Source organism: Macaca nemestrina, chromosome 17, assembly GCF_043159975.1.
Source record: "Macaca nemestrina isolate mMacNem1 chromosome 17, mMacNem.hap1, whole genome shotgun sequence".
In the NCBI taxonomy this organism is placed as follows: domain Eukaryota; kingdom Metazoa; phylum Chordata; class Mammalia; order Primates; family Cercopithecidae; genus Macaca; species Macaca nemestrina.
The window spans coordinates 12,164,291-12,179,676 of record NC_092141.1 but is presented as its reverse complement, the minus strand read 5'-3'; the positions used below and the strand labels follow the sequence as shown (position 1 = coordinate 12,179,676).

Below are 15,386 nucleotides of genomic sequence, written 5' to 3'. Positions count from 1 at the left end.
CATGATTTCATAGAAGACCCTAGGCAGTTGAGCTCCAAAGTCAGCCCCTATAAACCTATCCAGTTCATGATGTAGCAGAACAGTAATAGGAAAGTCCTAGGCTGATGTTCAGATGATGAGAGCTTGGCCAGGGCTTGTCTCAGCTAAGTTTGTTTTTCGTGTCCTCTTTCTGAGCCAACCTTCCACTTGATCTCTTGCCTCAAGCCACCTCTCTTCCTCCTGGCATCTCACATGGGCTATCATTTTTGCCAAAGTGTGTTCTATGCTTTAAAATTACCTTTGTTTTAATCTCATTTTGTCTGTGAGTGTTAGGAAGAAATCAATAGTATTGATCTAGTTTATAATACTGTCTAGCGGTTTATTAACACATGTATCTAAACTGTCCAATTGTCCTTGTCGCCACAAGTTACATGCCTCAAAGTGTCCTGCTTGTATAATGAGACTTCCCCTTCCCACCGTCTTCCACTTCCTTCTTTTTGCCTGAATTTTTTTTTTTTGAAGACAGAGTCTTGCTCTGTTGCCAGGCTGGAGGGCAGTGGTACAGTGGTGCGATCTCGGCTCACTGCAACCTCTGACTCCCTGGTTCAAGCAATTCTCCTGCTTCAGCCTCCCGAGTAGCTGGGATTACAGGCACGCACCACCAAACCCAGCTAATTTTTGTATTAGTAGAGACGGGGTTTTACCATGTTGGCCAGGATGGTCTCGATCTCCTGACCTCGCGATCTGCCCATCTCGGCCTCCCAAAGTGCTGGGATTACAGACGTGAGCCACCATGTCCGGCCTGCCTGATCTTACTATACTACTATGAGTGAGGCTCAGGAAGGATGATGCTAATGTGGACAGAGTTATCTCTCTGAAAACAGATTAGCCTATAGTCAGGAAACTGCAAGTGCATTACTCGTTGATGGGAGAGGAGGACAACACCCAAGCTGGAGTTTCGGGCTTCCAGGAGTAAAATTTATTAACTCCCTTGTATCATGAAGATGAGAAGGCCCCACTTAGGGGGTGCAGGAACCGCAAGGAAGCAAGCAGGAAAATCATAGAGGAATTAGCATTAGAGTCCATATTCTGTATAGCAGAGATTTATAGCATGGTGGGATTTGAGGTTTTAAATCCTCAGTTCTCAAACTGTGGCCTCCAGACCCACAGCATTGGCAGTTTGTTTAAACTTACTGAATCAGAAATACTGAAGGGTGGGTTCCAGCAATCTCTGTTTTAACAAGCCCTCCAGGGGATTCTGATGCCTGTTGAAGTTTAAGAACCACTGTTCAAAACAGTAATCAAAACATTAAGTTTCTGCAAGGTTAGGGGGAATCGTCACAGAAGGAGTACTGGGTCCTCCCATACTTTTCTTACCAAACAAGCTGCCTCATAGAGCTTTTTAAAACTCATCAAAACTGTGGAACCCATTGGACTTCCAGTGAAAATTTGTTCCACAGAGGTAAAGCTTTAGAATGGCCAGGCGCGGTGGCTCACGCCTGTAATCCCAGCACTTTGGGAGGCTGAGGTGGGCGGATCACCTGAGGTCAGGAGTTCGAGATCAGCCTGACTAACATGGTGGAACCCCATTTCTACTAAAAATATAAAAATTAGCCAGGCGTGGTGGCGGGCGCCTGTAATCCCAGCTAGTCAGGAGGCTGAGGCAGGAGAATCGCTTGAACCCGGGAGGCAGAGGTTGCAGTGAGCTGAGATCGCGCCAGTGCCACTCCAGCCTGGGTGACAGAGCGAGACTCCATCTGGAAAATAAAAAAAAAGGCTTTAGAATAAATGTTTCTTCTTGGCTTCCTCTTAAATGATCTAAAGGATGATGGAGATACTTCCTGTTTGCTTGTTCACACTGTATCCACAACAAATAGTAGGTGTTAGATTAAAATGTATTGAGTGGATGCATGAATTAATGAAGGATAAATATCAGTATACACATCCCTTATCCTCTACAGCAGGGATCAGCAAAATATGGCCCATTGCTTGTTTTTGTAAATAAAGTTTGTTAGAATGCAATCACACCCCTTCATTTACTCATCGTTTATGGTTGCTGTTGGGCTACCATGGCAAAGTTGCAAAGTTCAAACAGAGGCATGGTAAATCGTAAAGTATTCACGAACTGGCTCTTTATGGAAAAATTTTGGTGACCCCTGCCCCAGGGTAGTGATTCTCAAACTGTAGTGTGCGTACAGATTTTCCAGAGAGATTGTTAAAATGGAGATTCTGGTTCATGGGTGATGCCAGTACCACTGGTCAAGGACTGCGTGGGGTGGCCTGGAAAAAGAGCACCTGGGAGAGTGTTGTATAATAAGGTCAGGGCCCAGGTGTTTGTGGCTTATTTCTCTTGGTTGCTACATGATCATTTATGACTCAGCAGCTCTCAAATCCTAGGCCAGACACAGTGGAAGAGTAAATCATTTTATTAAGAAAGGTTTAGCATCATGAAATTATCCTCTGGTTCCTGGGCCCATATTCCTCCAGCTCAACCTCACTTTAGGCACACCTCTCCAAGTTCCCTAGAGGAATTCTACAGAATTGTGAGTGCTCATGGTTTCTTACCTTTCTAAGTGTCTGTGGTCACCCTTCACCCACCTGTCCCTCTGGGCAGCCTCCAAGCCCAGCCTTTTTATTTTCTCGGTGGCTCTGCAGGAAGCTAAATCTGGAGAAGCAAGGCTACTCCAGCCAGAACCCACTTGGATGGGTTTTCCTTAGTCTTCAGGTTGAAAGTCCACACGTAGGTGGGTCCCCGCTGACTGGTCTTGTACACAGGACAGGAATAGACACTGCGGCAGTCCTGCTTATCTGCAGGAATGGCCTTGATGAACATCACAGGCATAGGGGGCGTCAGATCCTTCAGCTTTGCCTCTGTAATGATCCCAGCCTGAGGATAAAACATGAGAAGAGACACCTGAGATCAGACCCAGAGCCCAGCCAACCAGCCTTGCTCTTGTCAGCAGATCCAAGGGAGGAAAGACTGGGTTGGCATGGCTGCCTTTATGCCTGCCCCCTTCCAGGTTTTCTCAGCAGCCTGTGATGGAATGCATCTGATATGTAGAAACACGTTTCTATTTTTCTCAGCCTAAATCAGGTGAAGCAGAGTTCCAAAAGCTATTATTTATCATATACAAATGAATCCCTTTGGAGCTTGATTCTCCCCTAGTTTGTTTTTCCATTAATTCATTTCACAAGCATATCGAATGTGTATATTTGTCAGATGTCAGGCTAGGTGCTGGGGATTTAAAGATGACTAAGACACAGTTTCTGCCAGCAAATGCTTTAGCTTTTAAGGCTTTTGTTATGTCCTGTTTCTGTTTCTTTTCTGTTTCATATGCAACCTCCTCCATCCTCTAGAGTAGAGAGAGCTACATTCTATCTTTACTTGTGTAATGTGGACCTGACTCTTCTGTAGCTTTCCAGATGAGGCCTCCGTATGATTTCCCGAGCTATTTCAATACAGCTGTACAGAGCAATTTTTCCTACTAGTCCCGAGAAATGTTCTGCGGAGCCAAAGTCTCCCTTGGTCAAATAAATTTGGGAAGTGGTGCTTACCATACTCTGGACTTGACATTTTACAACATACACTACCACACTGAAGACAAGAAGTCCTAGGAATAAAGAAAACAGTTTATTTAACCTGATGTTTCCCAAACTTATTTGACCACAGAACCTTTCTCTTTGCAACCTGTTCATTTCCCATGGCACTAGTGCTTTATGGAACGTACTCTGGGAAATGCTGATTCAGAGTGTTTCACAGATTCTTTGTGTCCATGTGACTCTGAGGCCTTTATGCCATGGACAAAATCTGGTTTATTTGTGTTAAATTTATTTAAAGGGAAGGATGTACCTCTTCACTTCTTTTAGAGGCTGATGAGGTAAGGGATGGTGAGTAACAGAATTAAGGTAAACAATGGGGACCTCCTTGCCCCACAGAGATGAATGTTTATGGCAAGGATAAGGAACAGAGGTAGAACCTCTTCTTTTTCCCACATACTGTAAAACCAATCCTTTTAAAGTGCATAATTTATTGGTTTTCGGTATGTTGACAAAGTTGTATAATCATGATCACTGTCTAATTCTAAAACATTTTCATCTCCCCAAAAAGAAACTCTATAATCATTAGCAGTCACATTAGCAGGAGGTATTGACAGCTCCAATTATTATGGTTGAATTGTTTATTTCTTCCTTTAATTCTGCCAGTTTCTGTTTTGTATTTTTTGGGGGCTCTTTTGTTAGGTGCCTCCATATTTACAATTGTATCTTCTTGATGGGTTGATCTTTTTATTCTCATAAAATGTCCTTTTTTTCTCTATAATTTCTATCCTATTTATTTTTCGGTAACAATTTGTATCTTATAAAGGCCATTTTGTCTGATATAGTATAGCCTCTCAGCTGCCTTTTGGTTACTGTTTTCATGGCATATCTGTTTCCATCTGTTTACTTTTAACCTATTGGTATCTTCCAATCCAAAATGTGTCTTTTGTGGAAATGATATAATTGGATCATGATGGGTTTCGTGGTTTATTTTTTAAAATTCATTTAGCTAATCTCTGCCTTTTTAAAATGGTAGTGCTTAATCCATTCACATTTAATGTAATCACTGATTAAGTAGAATCTGCTATTTGTTTTCCATATGTCTATGTCTTTTTTATTTCTCTAGTTCTCCATTATTGTCTTCTCTTGTATTAATAGACATACGCTAGTATATCATTTTAATTTCCCTTGTTTACTATTTTTTAAATTATTAGTAATTGCCTTGGGGATTACAATTACCATTCCAAGGCTGGGCATGGTGCCTTACACCTGTAATCTCAGCACCCTGGGAGGCCAAGGCAGGAAGATCTCTTGAGCTCAGGAGTTGGAGACCAGCCTGGGCAACATAGGGAAAACTCATCTCTACTAAAATTCAAAAAAGTTAGCCAGGCATGGTGGCACATGCCTGTAGTCCCAGCTACTTGGGAGCTGAGGCAAGAGGATTGCTTGAGCCCAGGAAGTTGAGGTGCAGTGAGCCCTGTTCATGCCACTGCACTCTAGCCTGGGTGGCAAAGCAAATCACCCAGTCTTAAAAAAACAAACAAACAAACAATTCTAATGTACATAACAATCTATTTCAGATTAATTCCAGCTTACTTTTTTTTTTTTTGAGATGGAGTCTCACTCTGTTGCTCAGGCTGGAGTGCAATGGCATGATCTCGGCTCACTGCAACCTCTGCCTCCTGAGTTCAAGCAATTCTGCCTCAGCCTCCCCAGTAGCTGAGACTACAGGTGGGTGCCACCATGCTTGGCTAACTTTGCCATGTTGGTCAGGCTGGTCTCGAACTCCTGACCTCAAGTGATCCAACCACCTCATCCTCCCAAAGTGCTTGGATTACACGCCTGAGCCACTGTGCCTGGCCTAATTCCAGCTTACTTTCAATGGTATACAAAAACTAATCTTGTATAGCTCCATCTCGTCTCCCTCCTTTGGGCTGTTTTCATCATTTACATTACATCTTTATACATTTCTATATATCAACACAGATTTATAATTATTTCCTTATGCAGTTGTCCTTTAAATTAGATAGAAGAGAAATAAAAATTACAAATTATGCATTTATACTATCTTTTATACTTACATATGTAATTGCCTTTATCCATATTCTCTATCTTTGTGTGGACTTGAGTTTCTGTCTAGTGTCCTCTCCTTTCTGCCTGAAGGACTCCCTTTAGTATTTCCTATAAGGCTGGTTTACTAGTGATGAATTCTTTCTCTCTCTGTCTTCTTAAAAAATCTGAGAATATCTAACTTTCTTCACTTTTGAAAGAGAGTTTTGCTGCAGGTAGGATTCTTGGCAGATAGTCTTTTTCTTTCAGCATTTTGACTATGCCATCCTACTGCCTTCTCTTTCATGGTTTCTGATGAGCAGTCAGCTATTACTCTCACTGAGAACCCCTTGTAAGTGATGAGCCACTTTTGTTGCTTTTAAGATTTTCTCCTTGTCTTTATCTTTTACCAATTTGACTATAATATGTCTCGGTATGGATCTCAGAGTTTGTTCTACTTGAATTTCACTGAGCTTCTTGGACATGTAAATTAATGTTTTTCTTCCAATTTGGACAGTTTTGGGTCATTATCTCTTCAGATAGTCTTTCTGGCCCTTTATCTCTCCTTTCCTTTCTAAACTGTCATTGTGCATATGTTAGTATGCTTGATGGTGTCCCACACGTCTCTGAGACACTTCATTTTCTCATTTTTTTCCTTCTAACTGGATAATTTCAATTCACCTGATTCTAAATTTGCTGATTTTTCTGCCTATTCAATTCTGCTATTGAATTCCTCTATTGAGTTTTCATTTTGGGTATTATATTTTTCAACTCCAGAGTTTCTACTTTATTCTTTTAAAAACATACAGTTTTCCTCTCTGTATTCTCTATTCAGTAATACATTGTTGACACAATTTTCTTCAGTTATTTAGACATGGTTTCTTTTGGTTATTGGAATATATTTAAAATAGCCGATTTAAAGTCTTTGTCTAGCAAGTCCAATATTTGATCCCCCTCAGGAATACTTTGTGTTGATTGCTTTCTTCCTTGTGTATGGGCCATTCATTTTTGTTTCTTTGTATGTCATAATTTGTTTTGTTGAAAACTTGGACATTTTAAATAATGTGGCCACTCTGCAAATCATATTCTCTCTCTCTTCAGGGTTTGTTTAGTGACTTTTCTGAACTGATTCTGTAAAGTCTATATTCTTTGTCAAGTATGGCAACTGAAGTGGCCTGCCCTATTAGCTTAGAGGTCACCAAATAATTGGACAGATTTTCTTAAATGCCCAGAACCAGTAAGTCACAAAGTCTTGGCTGAGTGGCTGTGTGCAAGTGTTGGAGCACACCTTCAATGCTTAGCCAGGCAATTTAACTTAGATTTAACTCCCCTGTTTTCCTAGAACCTCAAGGTTAGCTACAGTGTACAGCCTTCTCAACTCTCTTGAGCATGTCCACAGCTGTGGGTGTGTTTACAGATCTGCACATAGGCATGGCCTAGATTTCCAGGAACATGTCAGCGGTTTTCAAAGCCCCCTGTAGCCATCTCATTCTCCAGCTTACCCTTGTAAGCTTTTTGGTTAGCCTATTGTTTGCTTTGCTATTATCTACCACTTCAGACAAACTGCAGTGTTAAGCAGTTGTTTTTGATTGTCTTCAACAAATGCCCTGGGGAGAAAGGCTGTTGCTCTGGGTGAGTTCCAACTCAGGTGAAATAAGAAAGACTTGTGAGTCCAGGGAATCCATGGACAGGCAAAATAATGACAGTTTTTTGTGGGGTTAACAGGGCTTTGAAAGTGCTCCAACCCCATTTTGCCCCTTTCAGTGGTTTCTAGGTTATTGGTTTTCACTGTGATTGCAGTCTGTTGGTTTTATAGGCAACCTCCAAGCTAGGGGTTGGGTAGAGATGAGAATAGACAAGTTAAAAGGCCATAGACTGTTCTTCCTACTGAGATTCAGCTGTTTTGCTTGAATAAACACTTCTTGGATTGCTGAAAGCCTTTGGTTAATTTCCAGAATTCTAAGAAAGTTGATTCTGACTCAGTTTTTGTGAATGTTCTCATTGTTTTATGGAGGAGAGGATTTTAGGAGGTCCTGACTCTTCCATTTTTGCTGACATCTTTCTGGGATAAAACCTTTGAGAACAACAGCTTATGGTGAACAAGTATTGATTTGGGGGAAGTTTTTATTATTATTTACAATGAGGTATGAAAAATGGGAGGTTGACAATTTAAACTGATATCCTTCCCCCACCTCCAGTGTCACTGACTTTCCTTATGAGCTTCTTGCCTACCTTCCTTTTGGTACTTCTCTCATTTTGGTGGTTTGGAGGATTCTACTAATAGCTGTGGCTTGCTCTAGGCCACCTTATACCTAATACAATCCATATATGATCTCCACTGACACAATCTTGTGCAAATGTTCAAGTGGAGAGAGGGAAGTCAACTTCCTTTTCAAGATTCAGGATATCTAAACATTATTCTACTTTACTGTCCTTTCTGTTGGCTCTTGAATTGCTTTCCTAGTTCTGGCATAATAAAATGCCACAAACTGGATGGCTTGAAACAACATATTATCTCATAGTTCTGGAGGCCAGAAGTCCTAAGTCAAAGTGTGGGCAGAGTTGGTCCTCCTGGAGGTTCTGAAGCAGAAACCATCCCATACCTTTCCTAGCTTCTGATGGTTACTGGCAATCCCTGGAATTCCTCCGCTTGTAGATGCATCACTCCAATCTCTGCCTCTCTCTTCATAGGGAATTCTCTTCTGTGTCTCTACATGGTCTTCTTTGATTTGTTTTTTTGAGGTAATTTGTTTAACTGAAAGCCTATATGGAATGAATGCATTTCCTACTGCTAATAGTACTCCAGGAGACTGTTACTTGCTATATCCAACAAAACGGTAAGCATTATAAAACATGTCTCAACAAAATTTTCCATCTCCTTTGCCTTTTAGTTTCTTTTTAAAAAAATTTCAACTCTTAGATACAGGGGGTACATGTGCGGATTTGTTACATGGGAATATTGTATGATGCTGAGGTTTGGAGTATGGATCCCCTCATCTAGTTAGTGAGCATAGTACCAGATAGGTAGTTTTTATTAACCCCTACCCTTCCCTCCACCCTCTAATAATCCACAGTGTCTATTGTTCCCATATCTGTGTCCATCTAGGTGGTCGTCATCTTCTTTTTTTTTTTTTGAGATGGAGTTTTGCTCTTGTTGCTCAGGCTGGAATGCAATGGTGCAATCTCGGCTCACTGCAACCTCTGCCTCCTGGATTCAAGCGATTCTCCTGCTTCAGCCTCCCGAGTAGCTGGGATAACAGGCATGCACCACCACGCCTGGCTAATTTTGTACTTTTAGTAGAGACAGGGTTTCGCCCTGTTGGTCAGGCTGGTCTCAAACTCCTGACCTCAGGTGATCTGCCCGCCTCGGCCTCCCAAGGTGCTGGGATTACAGGTGTGAGCCACTGTGCCCAACCTGTGTGGTCTTCTTGCAAGGGTACTGGTCATTGGATTTAGGGTTCATGATAATCCAGTATGACCTCATCTTAACTAATGACATCTGCAAAGACCTTATTTCTAAATACTCATTCTGGGGTTATGCCTGGACATGAATTTTTGGGGGTACTACTTAACCAAGTAAATTTCTATTTGCATATTCACATGGCCTCCTGGGATCTTCTGGATCTTCTAACAGTTTTGCCCCATTAGTTTTATGTTGACTGCTAAGAATAGTTTAGTGTTACCTGTCAAGTGGGATATTTGACTAGGGACTCTTTCCAGATTATGCGTACAAGTGTACACTTCTAGAATTATCCATTCTCGTTCATTACGTTTATCCCAGCCATCTGTGCTTGTTTGCTAGTTTCTTACCGGTGACAAAACATCTCCAATCTCATGTGACTCACATTTTTATTAGCCTTTGATGAGGAATCCTTTCAAAATGCCACTTTAAGGGATATCTACTGGCTCCTCTTCGCCGACATAGGACAACATAAAAGGCAGAAGATTCCTGCCCTTTGAGAGCTCATGAATGAGGAAAGCGGACCAAGGAGGTGAGGCAGGAGAATTGCTTGAACTCAGGAGGCGGAGGTTGCAGTGAGCCGAGATCGTGCCACTGCACTCCAGCCTGGATGACAGACACACAGTAGCAGCAGCAGCAGAGATAGCTGACTCCAACACATTTTGAGCACTGCCTATGTGCCAGGCCCTGTTCAACTGTCTTACATATTGGCTCGTTTAATTTTTACAATGACGCTATTCTCCCATCTAACAGATGAGGTCTGGAAAGGTGAAACTATATCTAAGGTTACAGAGTTAATAAATGGTGGTGCTGGGATTCAGATCCAGCCAGTCTGGTTCCAAAGACCTTGCTATTAACCTCTCCACTCTACTGCCTCTGCAAAGGCTATGCTCTTTGCACCATCCCTGGCTAAATAAAAATGGCTTGATGGCCTCAAGCAAAGAAAGGTTATCTAGAGAAAAAGATTCAGGAACATCTCTTTTAGTAGTCACACTTCATAGGAAGCAATGTGTATTTAATCAGCCTCCAGAAAGATACCCTTTGGTTCATCCCAAGCTTTACCTGTGTGTCCCAGCAGGCACCTTCCATGAAGAGGCCGTGGATGTAGGCCCCTTCCCGAGGAGGACTCCTAAACTCTTCTCTGTTCTTCTTTGTCACGTCACATTGCAGGGCCATCTGGTCCAGTGGCCACTCATTCTTACGAGCCGTGGACTGCATGATGGCAGTCAGGAACGACTGGGGGTTGAAGAAGCCTGTCAGCCACACAGTGGAGGGCATTGTAAAGTCGCCCGTCCAAGCCTCTAGCTCCTTGATTCTGTTGAGGAGGTCTAGAAACCAGGTTGCCAGGCCTGCTGTGGAAGGGTAGGCCCGTCTAGCCCAGGACTCTGGCACCAGGTCGAAGTACAGGGCATTCTGTAAGTTCTCCATGTGGCTGGTCATAGTCAGCTCCCCCTGAAGATAAAGAATGGGAGGGGGAACGAGTGAGAAGGCGGGAAGTCCCTCCAAATAACTGGCCCCAGAGACCCTTGGCTCATGGCACCCAGGCGGACAAGAGTTATCCATCCTTGTTCATGTCATTTGAATGTGACTCCGGGTTGGGTGACATAATGACTGTCCTGTTTAGTACTTGCTTTGGAAAGTTTGTCTCACAGAAGCTGGTCCTTGAAAATCCTCCCTGCTCTGATGTCGGAGTCTCAACTGTCTACTGACAGTGTTTCAAAAAACACAATTGCTGGCCGGGCGTGGTGGCTCAAGCCTGTAATCCCAGCACTTTGGGAGGCCGAGACAGGTGGATCATGAGGTCAGGAGATCGAGACCATCCTGGCTAACATGGTGAAACCCCGTCTCTACTAAAAAAATACAAAAAACTAGCCAGGCGAGGTGGTGGGCGCCTGTAGTCCCAGCTACTCGGGAGGCTAAGGCAGGAGAATGCTGGGAACCCGGGAGGCGGAGCTTGCAGTGAGCTGAGATCGTGCCACTGCACTCTAGCCTGGGCGACAGAGCGAGACTCTGTCTCAAAAAAACAAAAACAAAAACAAAAACAATTGCTTCCCATTGCAGGCTTTAAACCATTTGTGGGTTCAGTGCCACATGACCCTACCCTAAAGCTCAAATTCCATGACTCTCCTGCATGCAGCTTAGAAATCCAAGAAGCCAACGCCTGCAAAGATTTATATTACCCCAAATCAGGGATTTCCTTCAGAAATCGAGCTATTGGATACGTAATCAACTTTAAGGGACACTCTTTCAACAGCTAGATAGGATTTGTAAAGAAAGGTTTACACTGAACACCATCTTTTTTTTTTTTTTTTTTTTTTTTTTTCAGAGACAGAGTCTCACTCTGTTGCCCAGGCTGGAGTGCAGTGGTGCAATCTCTGCTCACTGCAACTTCCGCCTCCCGGGTTCATGTGATTCTCCTGCCTCAGCCTCTTGAGTAGCTGGGATTACAGGCACCTGCCACCACGCCTGGCTCATTTTTGTATTTTTAGTAGAGACAGGGTTTCACCATGTTGGCCAGGCTGGTCTTGAACTCCTGACCTCAAGGGATCAGCCTGCCTCACCCTCCGAAAGTGCTGGGATTACGGGCGTGTGCCACCACGCCCAGCTAATTTTTTTTGTATTTTTAGTAGAGACAGGGTTTTACCATGTTGGCCAGGCTGGTCTCGAACTTCTGACCTTGTGATCTGCCCGCCTTGGCCTCCCAAAGTGCTGGGATTACAGGTGTGAACCACCGTGCCTGGCCCACTTTTGGAATTCTTAAAAACAGTTAAGCATACCTACCTTAAGATGAACATATTTCAGTCTCCTGAGTGACAGCCAGAGGCTCCTGATTTATAAGAAATAAACTACGCTGGTAACTTTTTTATGAACTTCCCACACGGAGTGTAATTATTACAAATTCACTTTCTAGACTGTAGTGTCTGGTGGCCGTACTATTTTAAGAGATAAAAACCTTAATATTTTAAAGAAAAGACAAATATCCCTCATCAGACTGGCGACAGATGGACCAGCCTGAATGAGTACAGTGTGAATTACACATGTTTCCCTCCAAGTAACAGGACTTTATACAGGGATAGAAAATAGATTTCATTCCATGTATCTAGCCAGATGTTTTGAGGTGGATGACCAGAGCATTGTGATGAATCTGAGGCCACATCAAGGCTCAATGGGATGTAAAAGAGCCCTGTATGTGCCACCAAAGTTTATCACTTTCAAACAAACCCGAATTTGATGAGCAAGTTTGTTCCGGTAGATTTCCTTAAGGATCTGCTGAAATGAATATCCTTATTAGGTTAAAATAGAAAAAAACTGTTTCCTTTCCTTGGAATCTCTGTTTTAGTGTGCACAGGCTTCTGAGAAAAGGGTTTCAAATGCTGCTTATGTCTCTGAGCCCAAATCAAGCTTCTCAGACGATATGGTCTTCCTCATATCTGTAGTTATGTGATAATTCATTGCTACATGCATTGTATAGCTTACGTAGTAATTGTTTCCCTTTAACTGGTTAATAAAATAACATTAAGTGTAAAGATTAAATTTAGTGCAAAGGACAAAATCAATGGTCAAAAAAGATCATTCCCTTGTCTTATGAGACCCTGTGTGTAGCCATGTCTTCCCTTACTGCATTATCAAGGACGTTCACGGTCATGGTGAACAAAAGTGATGACGGTGGAAAACCTGGCCTTGTTCCCAAACTTAGAGAGAAAGCAGGCCGTCCCTCACCATTAAATCTGTTTTCTTTGGATTTCCTTTAAGTTGACATTTCCTTTGATTTCTGGTTTTTTTTTTTTTTTTTGATACTTTAAAATGAAGATTTGGTGTTCAATTTCATCAAACGCCTTTTCTGCATTTATGAAGATGATCACACAATGTTTAAATTTAGCACATTAATATGGTAAACTTCACTGACTGATTTTTGAATCTTAAAAGTAATCTTGTATTCCTAGGCTTACTGCATTTAGCCATGATATATTATCCTTTTCTTATATTGTGTGATTAGTAATCTTGTATTCCTAGGATTACCGCATTTAGCCATGACATATCATCTTTTTCTTATATCGTGTGATTTGATTTGTTAACATTTTGCTAAGGAGTTTTGCATTTGTGTTTATGAGGAAAGCTCATCTGTCATTTGCTCATAAGGTATTTGGTGTCACGTTAATTCTGTTTTCATAAAATTTGTTGAGAAGTTTTCTCTGCTTTTTTAAAAAATATATACTTTATTTTTTTAGGGCAGTTTTAGTTTCACAGCAAATTGAGCAGAAAGTACAGCGATTTCCCTGGACACATGCACAGCCTCCGCCATGATCGGCATTCCCCACCAGAGCGGTACATTTGTTACATGTAATGAACCTGCTACATTTGTTACATGTAATGAACCTGCATTCACCTCATTATCACTCAGAGTCCCTAGTTTACCCCAGTTTGCCCTTTGTGTTGTACATTCTATGTGTTTGGACAAATTTATAATGACATGTATCTACCCTTATAGTATCATATTGTATCATTATAGTGTAATAACAAGTATCCACCATTATAGTATTATATATTGCAGTATAATTTTATGTATCCACCGTTACAGTATCGTACAAATATAGTATCATGTTGTGTCATTATAGTATATGACAAGTGTCCAACATTATAGTATCATATTCATCATTATTGTTTCAGTGTCCTAAAATTTTTCTGTGCTTGACCTACTCATGCCATCGTCACTCTTAACTCTGGGCAACCAGAGTTTTTACTGCCTCCATTATTTTACCTTTTTCAGAACGTCACATAGTTAGAATAATACAGTATGTAGCCTTTCCATATCAGCATCTTTCACTTAGTAATATGTGTTTAAGTTCCCTCAGTTTCTTTTCATGGCTTGAAAGCTAATTTTATTTTTTTTTTAAGCATTGAATAACAATCCACTGTCTGGATGTACTGCAGTTTTTCCATTTACCTACTGAGCTACATCTTGGTTGCTTCCAAGTTTTGGCAGTTATGAATAATGCTGTTATAAACATCTGCAGGTTTTGTATGGTGATTTAAAACATTAAATTAAACTTACAATTTTGAGATAATTATAGGTACATTTATAGTTGTAAGAAATAATACAGACAGATCTTGTGTACCCTTTACCTGGTTTCCCCTAATGGTAACAGCTTGCAAAACTATAGTCCAGTATCACAAGCAAGATATTGACACTGATACAGTCAAGACACAAAACATTTCAATCACGATAAGGATTCCTGTTTTTTCTGTGGTGTATGGCTGAAGTAGCATATTTATTGTCTAAAAGTTTTCTGTCTTGCTAGGCTGTCTCTTCGCTGGTTCATCTCTCTCTCTGATGAAGAGAACAGTTTTGTTGTTGTTGCTGTTTTGTCAGCATCCACTGGCATTTCTGGTTTGCTGGCTTTTTTTTTTTTTTTCTCCCATTCTGAGGTCTATGAGGCATAAAGAAAATCCAAGAAACTCACTATCATGTCCTTTCTTGGGTCCTGAGGTTCCTAGATAGTCTTCATTCCTCTCTACATGTTTCAGAGTCTTATGTTTCTTCTATATAAATTGGCCATGGTTTTTATTTATACTTAGCAGGAGGAATAGGGAAACATATGTCTACTCCATCTTCCTGGACGTAGAAGAGTTCATGTAAAATTGCTATTATTTCATCCTTAAATGTTTGTAAAATTTACCAAGGATACTTTGTGGATCAGGGGTTTTCTTTGTGGGAAATTTTAAATTACGAATTCAATTTTTAAAATAGATATGGGCTATTTAGGTTATACATTTTACTGGGGTGAGCTTTGATGGAGTCTCATAGGGAATTGGTTCACTTCATTTAAGTGGTTGAATTTAATCGCAGAAAATTATTCATATTCTCTTAAAATGCTTTTAATGTCTATAGGATTTATGATGATATCTCCCCTTCCATCCTGATTTTTTCAAGTTTTTGTTTTTTCTCTTTTTTCTTATAAATTCAGGTAAATGTTTATTAATTTTATTCATTTTTAAAAAGAACTAGCTTTTGGTTTCATAAAGTTTTATAATTTTTGTTTTCACTTTCATTAATTCTGCTCTTTATCGTTTCCTTCCTTTTGTTTACTTTGGATTCGTTTTGCTGTTTTTTTCCTAGTTTCTTAAGGTGCAGCTTAGATAATTGATTTGGGAACTTTTTTCATTGCTGATATTTGCATCTCATGCTATACATCTCCCTCTAAGTTCTGCTTTAGCTACATGTTACCAATTTTATATATTTTTATTTTTATTTTATTCGATATGTTAGAATTATTTAGAAATATGCTATTTAATTTCCAAATACTTATAGATTTTCTGATTATCTTTCTGTTATTTATTTTTAGTTCAATTATGCTATGGT

At 40.8% G+C, this 15,386-nt stretch overlaps 1 protein-coding gene across 1 annotated transcript in view; it reads right to left on the bottom strand.

Annotated features, from left to right (window-relative positions):
* Positions 1-39: 39 nt before the first annotated feature.
* The window catches only part of LOC105473558 (dynein axonemal heavy chain 9), a 377,165-nt gene continuing 361,818 nt past the window's right edge, over positions 40-15,386 (bottom strand). The window contains exons 69-70 of the mRNA XM_071082354.1: positions 10,088-10,477; positions 40-2,866 (exon numbers count right to left, since the gene is read on the bottom strand). Coding sequence (XP_070938455.1) covers positions 2,639-2,866; positions 10,088-10,477 — 618 coding nt within the window. The 3' untranslated portion in view covers positions 40-2,638. The remainder of the gene's footprint in view (positions 2,867-10,087; positions 10,478-15,386) is intronic.